Below are 13,999 nucleotides of genomic sequence, written 5' to 3'. Positions count from 1 at the left end.
CTATTCTTCCTACTCTAGGGGTGTGTGTATTTTGGTGCATAGTTCGGTGGGACTCCGACTGACCAAAGTCCTGAAGGATCAGGAGGGCAGGGCTCTGGTAGTGCAGTGGATTATTCAAGGGAAGCTCTACACACTGATCTGTTATTATGGTCCCAACCAAGACACAACAAAATCTCTGGATTGGGTGGAGTGGCAGGGGAAGGGGAAATCTTATGGGCAGGGGATTTTAATTCTGTACTGGACCTGGCCCGGGATCGGGTGGGAAACGCTACACGCTTGAGTAGTAGAAGCTCTGTTAGAATCCGGGGCATGCTTACGGTGTGGGGAATGGAGGACATATGGAGGGTGAGGAATCCGGCGGTAAATCAATTCGCACATTACTCTGCTCTGCATGGCTCGGCCGGACTACTGGATATACTAGCTCGCACTCATTCGGATCATGCCCCCGTTCTGTTGTCCATCCGACTGGGTGGGCGGGCGAGTGGGGGGGGGGGGGTCTGGAGTCGAGCGGGGGCAAGGCCTCTGTGGAGTGAGCTTACGGATGTGGTCTTCAGGGAGGAGCGGTCGAGTGCCATAGATGCGTATTTTGAGGTTAATGAAGGGTTGGTGGCCTCTGCGGGTGGCCTCTGCGGGTACCCTATGTGAAGGATTCAAATGCGTGATAAGGGGGGAGTGCATAGCCAAGGAGTTGGGGATCTTAAAGAGGATACAGAGGGATCTGGCCGACATAGAAGAGGAGATACACTCCTTGAAAGAGGCGGCACCCACCCAGTCTAAAAACCAGCAGGGAAACATCATGCAGAGTAAAATGCCAAAAACCAGGTGGCTAGGGCGAGGGTGAATGGGCATACCACCGAGTTAATATCACTTGAGCAGGGGACACGCCAGGGTTGTCCACCGTCTCCCCTATTATTTGCCCTAGCGATAGAGCCTTGAGCTGAGAGGGTAAGGGAGCTACATATACACCAGGGAGTCCAGTTGCATACTCATAGGGTAGTGATCTCGTTATATGCGGATGATATGGTCATGTTCATTCGCCACCCCGAGGTTAACCTGGACCCCATCATGCTGGACGCACAACAATTTGGGGAACTTTCGGGGATCAAGGTAAATAACAGTAAGTCAGTTATATTACCTTTGACGGGCGGGTCGGGTCGGTTCCAGGACACTTGGGGATTTCAATGGGACCTGCTCAGCACCTGCTACCTGGGGATCACTGTAGCTAGGGAGGAGGGGGTGGTATACCGTAGTAACTACGGGGAGGCACTCGAGTCGGCCAAATTGGCAATGCTGAGATGGGACTCGCTCCCACTCAATTTATATGGCAGGATCTCTGTGGTCAAGATGTCCATTCTTCCCAAATTTCTATATGCGTTTCTTAATGCACCTATAAAAGTGCCTAAAATATATTTCTGGAACCTCTGCTCGTTGGTGACGAAGTTCATCTGGGCTGGTAAGGCGGCACGGTCTCCTGGGGTAAACTTATTTTGCCTGTTCGGGAGGGGGGGTCTGGCCCTGCCAGATGTAGAATTATACTATACGGTGGCTCAGGCCAGTTTCTTCCGGTATTGGTACGGGATGGCGGCTGAGCGTAGACATGTTGGGATAGAGGTCGATTGCATCACCAGCGTTGCTGCGGTCAGTCATCCTAACTGCTCCGAGCAGCTGCGGGTACCTCGAAATTTGGTAGAACTGACGTGCACAGCCTGATCCCTTCTGGAACGTGCACCCACGGATGGCACACTTTACTTGCCACAGCTCCCGACTATATTTGTCCCTGGTGTTCCCCTGACTAGAGAGGCACGTTACGTGGCTTTGATGAAGAGGTTAGACGTCAATAGATTTGGAGACCTGTTCCCGAGTGGGAGGTTCATCTCCATCGACCAACTGAGGGAGAGGGGAGCCCTCTCAGCGTTAGATGTGCTTTTGTACTATAGGCTGCGGGTGACGCTGCAGCGGCTGTTCCTGTCCTTTCCCGAACCACCCCAAGTGGCTGAGCCGCTTGATAAAGTGATAGGGGGGGCCTGGGGAGGCGGGTAATCTCCGAGTTGTATGCGATGGCTCTGAAAAACAGACCGGGTGCTGCGAAGTCATCACGGCGGTGTGGGAGAAGACACTGGGTAGGGAAAAACCAACGGCTACATGGGATTATTGCTGCGAGATGACTAGGAGGGGGGGGCGATCAACACAAATTTTAAGCCGATTCACTTTAAGTTTTTGCATCAATGTTATTACTCCCCAGCTCAGCTAAAGGAATACTTCCCTCAAAGGTCGGGGGCCTGTATCAGATGTTGGCGAGAGGCAGCAGGATTTCTCCATGTGGCTTGGGAATGCGAGGAGCTGAGGCACTTCTGGGGGCAGGTGTTTGTTGTGATTGGAGAAATTGTGGGACAACAGCTTACACCAGATCCTGTAATGGTCCTACTGGGATATACCAAACAGGTATCTAAAGAGACTAGGAAGCAGATAAGCCTCCATTTGATCCTGGCAAAATGCAAAGTGGCTATGGGGTGGGGTAAAAAACACACACACACACACACCTACAACAACAAAGTATTTGCTTTGTTTTGGTACTGTGGAGGCTCCAATAGGCCTGCAACAGTCAAGTCTTAACACCATCCACTTGCTCTCTCACACTTCCTTCCCAACCCCTTCACCGTGAATTTCTCTCTCATCCAGCCACACAAATCTGTTCATATTCCAAACCCTTTCACAGATTTGTGGAACGTGTCCTTAACGTTACATGGTAGGGACCAATGCATGGATCTCTTCATAAAGCACTTGGGACTTTGATCCGCACAACATCCCCCTTTTTCACATTGTTCTCCTTGACAGACTTCCTCACATCACACCAGACTATTTAGCCATTTGTTTCTTCTTAGCAAGTGTCCTCGCTTCTTGCACACTCGCCCAGATACACCCATCCTGCCTCATCCAAGGAGGACTTAGTTTGTTATTGGGCTTTCTGACCCTTCACACCTCAAAAAGGCAAAAACACCTGTCATAGCAGCAGGTAGAACCTGTGTGCTACCATCCTACTCTCCACTACCTCTTCCCAGTCCTCATCATTGGCCCATACCCATCTTATATAGTCTTTAATGACCTTGTTAAAGCGTTTTGCTACACCATTCGCCTGGGGATGATAAATTGTGGTACACGTGTGTTGTATTCCATTCGCCATGATATAACCACACATCTCTTGACTTAAATTGCACACCGTCCTCAGTCACCAATTCACATGGATATCCCTTTCGCTTAAACACTTCCTCCATGAATTCAATCACCTCTTTCATTGTTATAGATAATGTAATGTTCCCCTCAACAGTATCCATGCCAACCCTCTCCCAGGGCATTTTTGGCACACGTACTATCGTCACCAGACTCTTCCCTCGGCACCAAACTCTTTCACTAATAACACAGGTAATACAATTCCTTACTATTCTTTCCATGTCCATATCACATTCAGGCCACCAAAGATGCACTCACACCACCAGTTTAGTCTTGGTAATGCTTTGATGCACATTGTAGACAATTTCAACTATCCTTTTCCTCACACCACATGGGGGGTATCACTATCACCCCCACATCATGTAGCGCCACAACCCATCATCTTATTCTTGACGATACCACGATCTAGACCCTTCTTCTGTAGAGTCCCTCTTAAAGGCTTGTGATTTGTTTGTACAATAAAGTTGCTTCCCCACAGGAATGGTCCTGAACCTTTCAAGCGACTAACTGCTAACAGTTCCTTTTCGGTTGCAGAGTAGTGCATTTTGGCCCCCGTAAGCAGACTAGATGAAAATACAATGACAAACTGTCTTCCCCCACTTGCGTAAACCCTGCACCCAATCCCACGTTGCTTGCATCGGTGGGCTTGCATCTGGATCCCTTGTGCAATCCACCTTCCACAAATCGCACCTGGTAAGGCAAGCACGCTCCAACTGTCAGGCTGCCGTCCACCGTCCTGTGTGAAGAAAACCTTACTTCTGTCCCTTACACTAAAAACTAAAGAATACATCAGTATTATTCTGGTCCCAATAGAATGCCTCCCTTCTCCTGGGTTATGGTCAAAGTTTCAAACAAACAATGTTTTCTTCATGGGGCAGGAGAATGCCTACCTTCTCCTGGTGTTTAGTCTCAAATGCCAGGGAGAATGACTCCCTTCCCCAAGACTGTTGGACCTCCCTACTGGTCCGAGTTACCAGAAGTTACCAGAAGTTACCAGGAGATAGTACCCTTCCCCTGGACTTCTCTTCATTAGTTTTCACACCTACAACACAGCACTCCGAGTGTTAGGAGGGTCCTCAACCCTGGCTTCTCTTCTTTGATTTGCCCCACTTGGTTCACTTCCCTACCAAGTACTGCCACGAGGAAGAGGGCTTGCATCACTCCCATACCCTGGTTTCCCTTAGTGGGTTTATCACGCCACTATTGTAAGCGACTCTCCCTCAAGTTCTCTTTATGGTTCTTGGGGTCCTTAACCCTTCCCTGGTGATCAACAGGCATCGTTTCTTTATTACAAGGAGACGGTTTGTAGGCTTTCTGCCCCTGCCATGCCATCTAACTGTTTTGGCTGCAAAGGGGCCTAGTGACAACTGCATGCACCCGCTTGGAAAGCCGTCCTGTGTCACCTCTGGGTCTCCCGTGCCGCCCTTTACCTTGTTGAGGGCCTTGACAGGTTGCCAGGCTTCCTGAGATGACGGGCGTTCCATGCGGCTTCTCCGGCACCTTGCCTTCCCTCCGGCTGTGCAACGATGTTCCCGGCTACCTTCTGCTTTCCCTCCTCTTCTCGCGCTGCTCGTCACCGACCTGCACTTGAAGACTTTGCGATAATAAGATGCGGTTAACTGCCAGCGTTCTTGGAGTTCTCCCTCTCCAGATCAGTGATGCAGGTTAGTATCGCTCAAGTTTAATGCGCAACACACCTGCCATCTTATGCGGCTGCCCAAGGCAGTGTTTAGTCCATTATCGAATGTGACCAGCAGTGTCTCCCTCCAAATTATACCATGCCCAGGGAGGCTATCGGGTAGCAGGCTCACCTCCCTGGCCTCACGGGAAAGGGCTCTCCCTCAGGGAGAAGTGACGACATCCAGTGATTTGTCACACTTCCCAGTCCAGCAAACATAAAATGAAAGCAAGACCTCGGCTGGTGACCTCCGCCATGCCTGCACGTCAGGGGCTAATTAAAGCCTCCCAAGATAGCACTAACCAGTTGCAGTAACTAATGAGCCAGGAGAAAAAGACCCTTACAAGGAAATTGAGTATTCCCGGAGATCCAGTACATGATTTACTGATGGTCCTGTCCTCATTGGCAGTCTAGTAGCATGTTGAGAAATCTCAACGCATGCAAATGGTTACCCACCATGCCTCTGGAAGCCAAGCTTGATGCATGCCTGTACAGTCTGCCACCCAGCTCTAGCGATTGCCGAATGCCGAAGTGCAATGAGAAGCCTCAGCTTATTCCAGAGGTCCTCCACACAGACTGCTGCTAATGGGCTCAGTGGCAGTCACGGGACAGAGCTCTTTGTTGACCACCCTGATCACTGAACCAACCTTTTTGGAGTAGCACTTCCTTGCAGCCTTCAGTTTGGGAATGGCACTGCACCACATGTAAAGCCAGGAATTCATAACAGCCTACTGGGGAGAACTACATCCAAGTAGTAACAGAAACCAGGACACTACTACATAAATTAAGCACCTCAGGGGTGGCCACATGCAGAGCCGCAACCGCTCACATCTGAACCGCTGGTCATACCCACTCCGTGAATACTTGAGTATTCCTGAACAAGGCCCTTAGAGTATTGACAGTGATCATCCGTTGAAAAGAGACCACATCTTTGGGAATACCACTGCATGTAAAGTTCCGGTCACAATCAGTCCCCTGACGACTGGCAGCTTTACACAGAGGGTCATTACGACCCTGCCGGTCCAGAAACAACTGTGCCGGTAGCCTTACTGGCACTGCTGTTACTGGATCGGCAGAGTACAATTTTGCGGGCTGGGTGCCCTCCCGGCCACCGCTCGCAGACTTTCACAGTAGCACCGGTATCGGTGCCGATGCTACTGTCATCCCCATTGAGTCCTCAGACTCAAATGGGAATGGGGATTTACCATTTACCAGCGCCTGACTTCCAGGAACACTGCCCTGGGTCATAATCCCCTGATGTTTCTGGGAAGCCAGGTGCCAGTAAATACTGCAAGTCCGGCGGCAATCTGCCAGTTTTACCGGCAAGGTTACGGACGGACTTGTAATGAGGCCCACAGTTTACAGATCAGGACTAGTTGAGAAGTTTTAGCAGTCCACAAATTCATACTAATCCCAATTAATAATACAAATAAGCAAAGTTTAAAACGTATTAATGATGGCTCCATGTTTTGTTAACTACACAAAATAAAATAAGAAGCAGCAGCATGAGGGGGAAGAAAACTTGGCAAACCCAGTATAAAAATGAGTGGCGATACGCCTTGAGAGGAAAAATTAAACAAAAAAAAAGTCAAAATTTCGATTTTTTAAATCCAAATATTTTAATTGTGACAAAGTAACACAGATTGAAAGTGAATACGTATCAAACACATAAGTAGTAATATTTTTTACAAGCTTGTACTAAATTAAATTCAGTAAGGTTTTTAAAAAAAATGAATGGAAACACTGCAGACAAAAAAAAACTATTTAAATAAAATGATACCATGGATATTTTAATTACTATTATTTTGGCACACTTGAGTCTTGACTGGACTAGGAATCTAAATTAATTGGACCAACAAAGTGTTTTGTAAATATCTGTGCCTGGTGCCCTAGCGGACATTCAGTATTCCCTACATGCTGTATCTGTAAAGGTCTAAATATTTAAATTAGTTGCAATGCTTGAAGCAGTCGGTTAACTCTTCTCACGTTTTAACATTAAATATTGGGCAACAAATAACCAATGTGGTTGCTCGGACATTAGTGCGGATACTTGAGCTTGCCACAGTTTACATAACGGAAGGCCCTTCATGCGTACCTAGATTCTGGAAATGCACCCTCGCTCGCAGTGCCCAAATCGGGTCTGTGCAATCGGCTTAACCACCTTCTCAGTGCCCATTCCTGGATAAATGTTCATGGTTCTTGACTGTACACCAAGACAAAGTATACATTCTTACTGGGCTCAACCTGTCAAAATTACTCGGTCGTCGCACCAGTGCTAGAGGGACATATGCCAAGACCATTGCTCACGCATCTCCCTTTACTAGAAAACTAAAAACGTTAGTTGCAATGACGCTCACATTTGTATCATGTGTTCCTAGATAATCAGTGTATAGCCTCTATAAATAATCCCACTTGTACTTTGGGTTCTTTAATCCTTTAACTGTGTTGCTATCGCACAAGGTAACATAGTATCCAAGCACCTCTACGATGGTTAACCTTGATGAGAATGAGCAAAGGAAAGCAGAACGAGAAGTCAAGACTAGGGAGACGTTGCAAGACGGTTCAAACTGTGCCATCCAATTTAAGTGTGTACCCCTCATGAGACAGAGCACACAACCCATTATGTGCCAGCCCCGGGGATGAGGATAATGTATGCCTTACCTTCAGAGTTAAAGCCACCTGGCCTTTGTAGGGCACAAAGAGGGATGAGACCGCATATGATGGTAAGCAGCAGCAAGGACACCAATGCTCCAACCTTCACTAGAAGCCCGTCAGCTGACCGTGGGCCAGACTCGAAACCAGGACTCCACTCCATGTGTGCAGGGCTGCCTGAACGAATTGAAGGTTTAGTCAACATGTCCAGGCGAAGGTGGGGGATAGATCTCTTGAAGGACAGGAAAGAGTTCAATGGCCACAATTACAGATGCTACAACACTGCAGCCTTACTCACTACCCGCCATAATTAGGAAGGGCTGGTAGCACTGGGTGTGGTCATCTGCTTGGATCTTCCCCCTGAAACGAAACAGCAAAAGCAAAGCTTTAGAATTCAGTTCAAGAGCTGACCACATGGAGATGTGCTCCAGCAATCTAATATGAAAAGAGGTTATTCCTTGTGAGTAACAAAAGAGTTGCTCTTTGTTGGGAGGTGGGAGTGGTTGAGGGAAAGCATTTGAGAGTGAAGAGAGGACCCTGTGAGGAGTGCAAGGATAGACCATCTGGGTACCAGGAAAGGAGTGTGTCATTTTTATGCGTAGCAATTTATTCTACTCTTAGGGCCACTTAAAAGCCAGGATTTGGGATGCAAAAAAAGGAGAGGGGTGATCATATATGCAGAGGGTGAGAGAAAAACACAACCAGTGATACATTTAGAGGAATGAAGTGAAAGGTGTGCTGTAGAAAATTGTTAAGAGGAATACCCATTTCCAAAGAAGTTATCGCTCATGTCCGAGTAAGTGTTCCCTGCACACCTCACTCTATCCATATATGCCACTCATGCGAAACACCCTGTGATCTGCCATGTTCTCCAAAGGCCTGTTCTACCTCCCTTGTGCACTCTAAAAACCACAAAACGTACACATGGAGGACCTGGAAAAAGCAATTATGGGGGAAATGAAGGCGTAAGGCAGCCCAAACTCTCCCTGCATCCCAAGGAATGTGGTGCTCTAGTAGCCCTCAGAGGTTGAAGATGTGGGACATTTGATATGTTAAACCGCTCCGAAACAAAAAGGACATGGCCATCCAGGAACATCCAAAAATGTTTGAGCCCAGCACTGCAGCAATAGTTCCTGCCAGTTTAGCAGTTAAGAGCATACATTTAAAAAGGAAGTTTAAAACAACCCTAGGTTTCTAAGATGTATGAAAAAACTAGTATTTTATGTGACAAACTTGGAAACAAGATAGCAATTTTACAAAAGATCTTATATAATAAAATATATACATAACCTACAATGACTAAGTTACACAAATTGGGGTTCGAAATTGACAGGAGCTGGGAGCCATTTAGCTGCTTTTATCCTAGAAAAGCCAGTTTAGCTCGACACCAGAATCTAGCAGGCGCTACTTTGGTCTCACGCCAACTGGGGCCATATAAGCATATGTAACCGACATTTACGCTGTCTATTTGGAAAGGTGTATAAAGGAGCATTAGGCCTCGTTTATAAGACATTTAAAGCAGAGCTGGTCATAACGGACAAAAAGGTTAAAGGGTGCATCTGATGTTGAAGTTAGATTTGGGGCACGCCATTTACCATCTCGTTTCCCCAGAGATGGGTCCTGCATCAAGCAAACATTTTCAAGGCCCCTGTGCAAAATTCTTTTAATGAAAAAAGCCATTTAGCCTGTAGAACATAAAAAGAAATATCAAGCGCACACACAGATTAATATTTCAGATACATTATTTAGCAGCATCAATAGGGAAAATGAAGGGGCTAGATTTGGCAAATTTTAACAGTTTTAAAATGAGAGACAAAAATCTATGCCAGCTCCTCATTTAAAAAAAACCTACAACAGGGGATGTCTCACCGAAGTATACTTTCTTTCATTGTATCATATTCAAAACTAGGATGGTAATGAAGACAGCAATGGGTCAGTGTTATATTGTAAAAATTACATTTTTATTTTAACAAATACATTAAAAATTCATTATATTCAATAAATATCACTCAATTTTTATAGAAACCAATTGCCTTTCTAAAAAACACATTTCTTGCATGTACATAAACACATATTCTGAAAACATATACAATGTGCAAAACACTCCAATTATATTATGTGCAAAAATGACTTGTGGAGAAGAACAATCACTTATCCTTTTCCTGCACAAACTCTTTTAGTAATCTACAAAAACTCAGTTTATATAAAACATTTTTTTGTATAACCTTGTATCACTACCGTGATTCATTTCAAGTTTAGATCAACTAGAGGTATTCTAGAGAAGTATGTGGATTGCCAATACTTCTCTAATTATCACTTTCTGAATATCCCTTTTTGCTTAGTTTCGACAATAATATCATCTAGTTCTATTCAAGAACTGATGTTAGCCTTCTTCAGGACTTGAAAATGACAGAAAACGTATACTTAGTAGACTAGATATTTTTTCTAATTTTCTTTTTTCTCCTTATACACCATCCCGTGACCAATATCTAAATGGATTCTAAAAAAGAAACATTTAAAACATGCAATTAAAAAATAGCCCATTCGCAACTCTTCTTACAATACAATCACGCAAGTTCCCATTATTTCATTTTAGAACATTTACCCAAATTTCTTTTTCCTGGTAGGGAATTATTTTTTAAAATTAAAAATAAAATAAAAAAAAAGAAATCTGAAAGATTGGAGATTTCTACAGCAGATGGTGGATCAGTGGGACGAAAATCACCCACGATTACATCCCTTTGGGGTTTAGAACCAGTGCTTGGCCATTTTCCATGTGGAACCTGTTGTCAATGTACATCGGTCCTGATTAATCATAAAACGTGGACCTTGAAACATCACACTACATGTAATAGTAAATACATTGTATACGCAATAAGGTGTCCATGTGATAAAACATACATAGGAAAAACGTCTAGGGCTGATAAAGAATAACAGAACACAAGTCAAAGATTCAGACAAGGAACATCACATCACCCTTGGTAGCCCACTAAGAAAACCATACATGTGAAGAACTCAAGTGGTGGGCAATTGATAAGGGGGAAGTGATGGTTGTAATATATCCACCAGATTCTCTCAGCGAGAACAATGGTGGATGTATCATACTCAGAGTTACCAAAATGGTTTAAACCAACAGGAAGAATGGCTACATTGTGTATAATACTGCCACATGGGAATGTTATTCATATCTAATTTGGTCAACATTCAGATTTGTGTCAGAATGGTTGGTTTCGATAGAATATATATATATGTATATCTTTACTTCCTTGCCGTCACAGAGACATGGGTCCACAAAGCAGCAGGCCCTGCCCCCTCCTTAGCCATCCCTGACAACTCCACCATTATCAGAAAAGACAGAGAAAACTCCAAAGGAGGAGGCATAGCATTCATTTGCAAATCCAGCCTCGACATGAGAGAAACGGAATCTACCCCCTCTCATTCAGCCAAACTGCTATCAGTCAAACTACAACTATCTGCCTCCCGTACAGTCTCCATGCACCTAATATACCGCCCCCAGGCTCTCTAGGAACCTTCGAGGAAGACATCACGACCCTCCTCAATACCAACACCAAAGCCAGTTCCCAAACTATCCTACTCGGAGACTTCAAACTAGGTGTGAATGACCCAAAAGACACTAATGCCACCATCCTATCTAATGTCATCACTGAAGCAGGCCTCACCCTCAGGAATAACGGACCCACCCATACGAAAGGTTGCACCCTGGATTGGATTGCAGACATCAATTGCCTATCCACCATAACTAACTTTGAACCTTGCGCATGGACAGATCACAACCTAATATTCTCCATCCAAGACAGTCCTCGAACCAACTCAACCAAACCCATGGCCCCTTCGGCCCCAACCAGAAACAGAAAAAAACATCACAGTGCTCAACCTCCTGCCCCGGATTCAACCCATCACCAACCCTAGGAACCTACCCTCCAATCCCACAGATCTAGTCGACCTTGACAATGACACCATTAACTCAGTTATCGACACCATAGCACCACTCAAACCTAGTAAAGAGAAACCCAAAGCCCACCTAAACAGGTGGTTCACCCCGAGACTAAAAGCCTTACTCTTACTTGCTGAGAACAGATGGAAAAACAACCCAACAGATCAGAACAAACTCCTTCTCACTTCACTGGCCACTAAGTACAAAAAGGAAGTCATCCAAGCCAAAAAAGACACCTTCAATGACAGAATAGAAAAAGCCAGCTCAAATAGTAGAGAAATATTCACAATCCTAAGTGAATTGGAAACCCCGGTCACGCCCAAAGACACCTGCATCAAAAACAAATTCTGGTGTACAGACATCCAAAACTCCCTCTGCAATAAAATAACCTTGCTCCAAGAAAAAAAGCAATGCTAAAAAAGAAAAAAAAACTAAAAACCTACACAAGATTGTATTAGAAATGCAAGAAGCAATCCTCCAAGAGACCTACAAGAAGCAAATCAAACCCTGTCACCAATTTAAATTCAAATCCATCTCAACCAGCATACAATCAGCAATGCTAAAAAAAAAAATAGACCTTCTCCAAAACAAAATTTCAGAACATTATAATGCCCTGCAGAACCACCCGACCCAGACGCAGCCTAATTCCACAAACAGGAACACTCCAAAATTCAAATTCACTGAAATCACCGAAGCAGATGTGCACAGACATTCACAAACATCTCAAACCATCACAATGCAAAGGCGATGTATGCCCCCCCCAAAATCATTAAGGAATGTGCAGGGCCTCTCGCTCCTCTCATTACCGCATTCATCAACGCCTCATTCAAGACAGGCTCAGTCCCTAACAGCCTAAAGAAGACATGGGTGCGCCCGCTCTTAAAAAAACCTACGCTAGACCCCACTCAATCTAAAAACTACTGACCCATTACTACAGACCCTTTTCTCCTTAAAATCCTAGATAAGGCCACCCACAGGCAGATCCAACTGTACCTTGAAACCAACTCTATCCTAGGAAAGAGACAGTCCGGCTTTCGCAAAGGGCACGGTACTGAAACCGCCCTACTAGATCTAAAGAACCAAATGACTCATATCCTCAACAAGGGCAAGCCTGCTCTCCTCCTCCTCTTGGACCTGTCAGCGGCGTTCGACTTGGTTGATCACAACACCCTCACCAACCATCTCACGCATGCTGCGCACTTCTCCAATCAAACTGCGACTTGGGTCACCTCCTTCCTTAAAGTTAGAGCGATTAAAGTGTTCTCCAATATTGCAAATGCAGAGCCCACTATCATTCATTGTGGTGTCCCTCAGGGTTCCTGTACTGCACCTACCCTTTACAATCTTTTTACTAAGCCACTCTTTGATAAGCTGGACGCACTTGGGATCACATACAAACTATGTGCATGATACCCAGGTGCTCCTTCCCCTGACAGGGATCTATCACCAAGATGATGCTACTACTTTACAGCAAATCTACTCCACCATCCAAGCTTGGATGGTCACAAACGGTCTTTGCCTCAACAGGGACAAGACAGAAATCCTCATTCTTGGTCAAAAGTCCACATTAGCCACTCTCGACTCGCTCTACTCCAACTTCCGTATCGATAACTGTTATCCCAGTCCTATCTTCTGTTAAAACTCTAGGAGTCCACATTGACCTGAAGAATCAACTAGACGACAGGAAAGACAAAAGGTGAAGCCTCCATCCTTCTCCTGTTAGACCTATCCACCGCATTTGACCTAGTCAACCACAAGGTCCTATGTAACCACCTCAAAACAACACCCCACTTCTCCAAGCAAGCTGCCACGTGGATAAGCTCGCTGCCACGTGGATAAGCTCATTCTTGGACAACAGGTCCATGCAAATCTTCTCACCCACCTCCGCAGCTGACCCAGTACCCATCACATGCGGAGTACCACAAGGTTCCTGCATCCCTCGAACCTTATATAACATCTTTACAAAGCCCCTATTTGACATACTAGATAATTTGGGTGTCTCATATACTAATTATGCTGATGACACCCAGATTATCATTCCGCTATTAGGTGACTATGACAAAGACACAACCTTGATCAACAAAATGTATCCAATTATTCAAACTTGGATGGCCACACACGGCCTATGCCTCAACGATGAAAAAAAAACTGAGCTCTTAATCGTTGGGTCCCCATAAAAACGGTCTAAGCTATCCACCATATACAAATCCATCCTCATCGATGGAATCAAGATCAAAGTTTCCAAGGAGGTCAAGACCCTAGGCTTCTACCTCGACTCGGCCCTCAATCTCAACAACAAGTCAGCGCCATAGCGACTGCCACCAACTATAGATGCAAACTGATCTATGCATGCAAGCCATTCCTGTCGACGGAAAGCTGTATTACAATTGCAAGAGTCTTAGTCCTCTCCAAAGTGGACTACTGCAATGCCTTATACCTAGGTACCACTAAACATAACACCACGAAACTACAGACAATCCAGAACA

General features: G+C 45.3%; 1 protein-coding gene across 3 annotated transcripts in view; it reads right to left on the bottom strand.

Moving 5' to 3' along the window:
* Positions 1–13,999, bottom strand: part of SLC39A1 (solute carrier family 39 member 1) — a 191,780-nt gene that overhangs the window by 48,721 nt on the left and 129,060 nt on the right. For all 3 annotated transcript variants that reach the window (XM_069651484.1, XM_069651478.1, XM_069651493.1), the window contains one exon: positions 7,568–7,918. In XM_069651484.1, the coding sequence (XP_069507585.1) occupies positions 7,568–7,763 (196 nt within the window). In that variant the 5' untranslated portion in view covers positions 7,764–7,918. The remainder of the gene's footprint in view (positions 1–7,567; positions 7,919–13,999) is intronic.

This window comes from Ambystoma mexicanum, chromosome 1p (genome assembly GCF_040938575.1).
Source record: "Ambystoma mexicanum isolate Mex_15411 chromosome 1p, UKY_AmexF1_1, whole genome shotgun sequence".
Taxonomy (NCBI): Eukaryota; Metazoa; Chordata; class Amphibia; order Caudata; family Ambystomatidae; genus Ambystoma; species Ambystoma mexicanum.
Note: the sequence above shows the minus strand (reverse complement) of the source record. Positions and strands in the feature narration are given on the sequence as shown.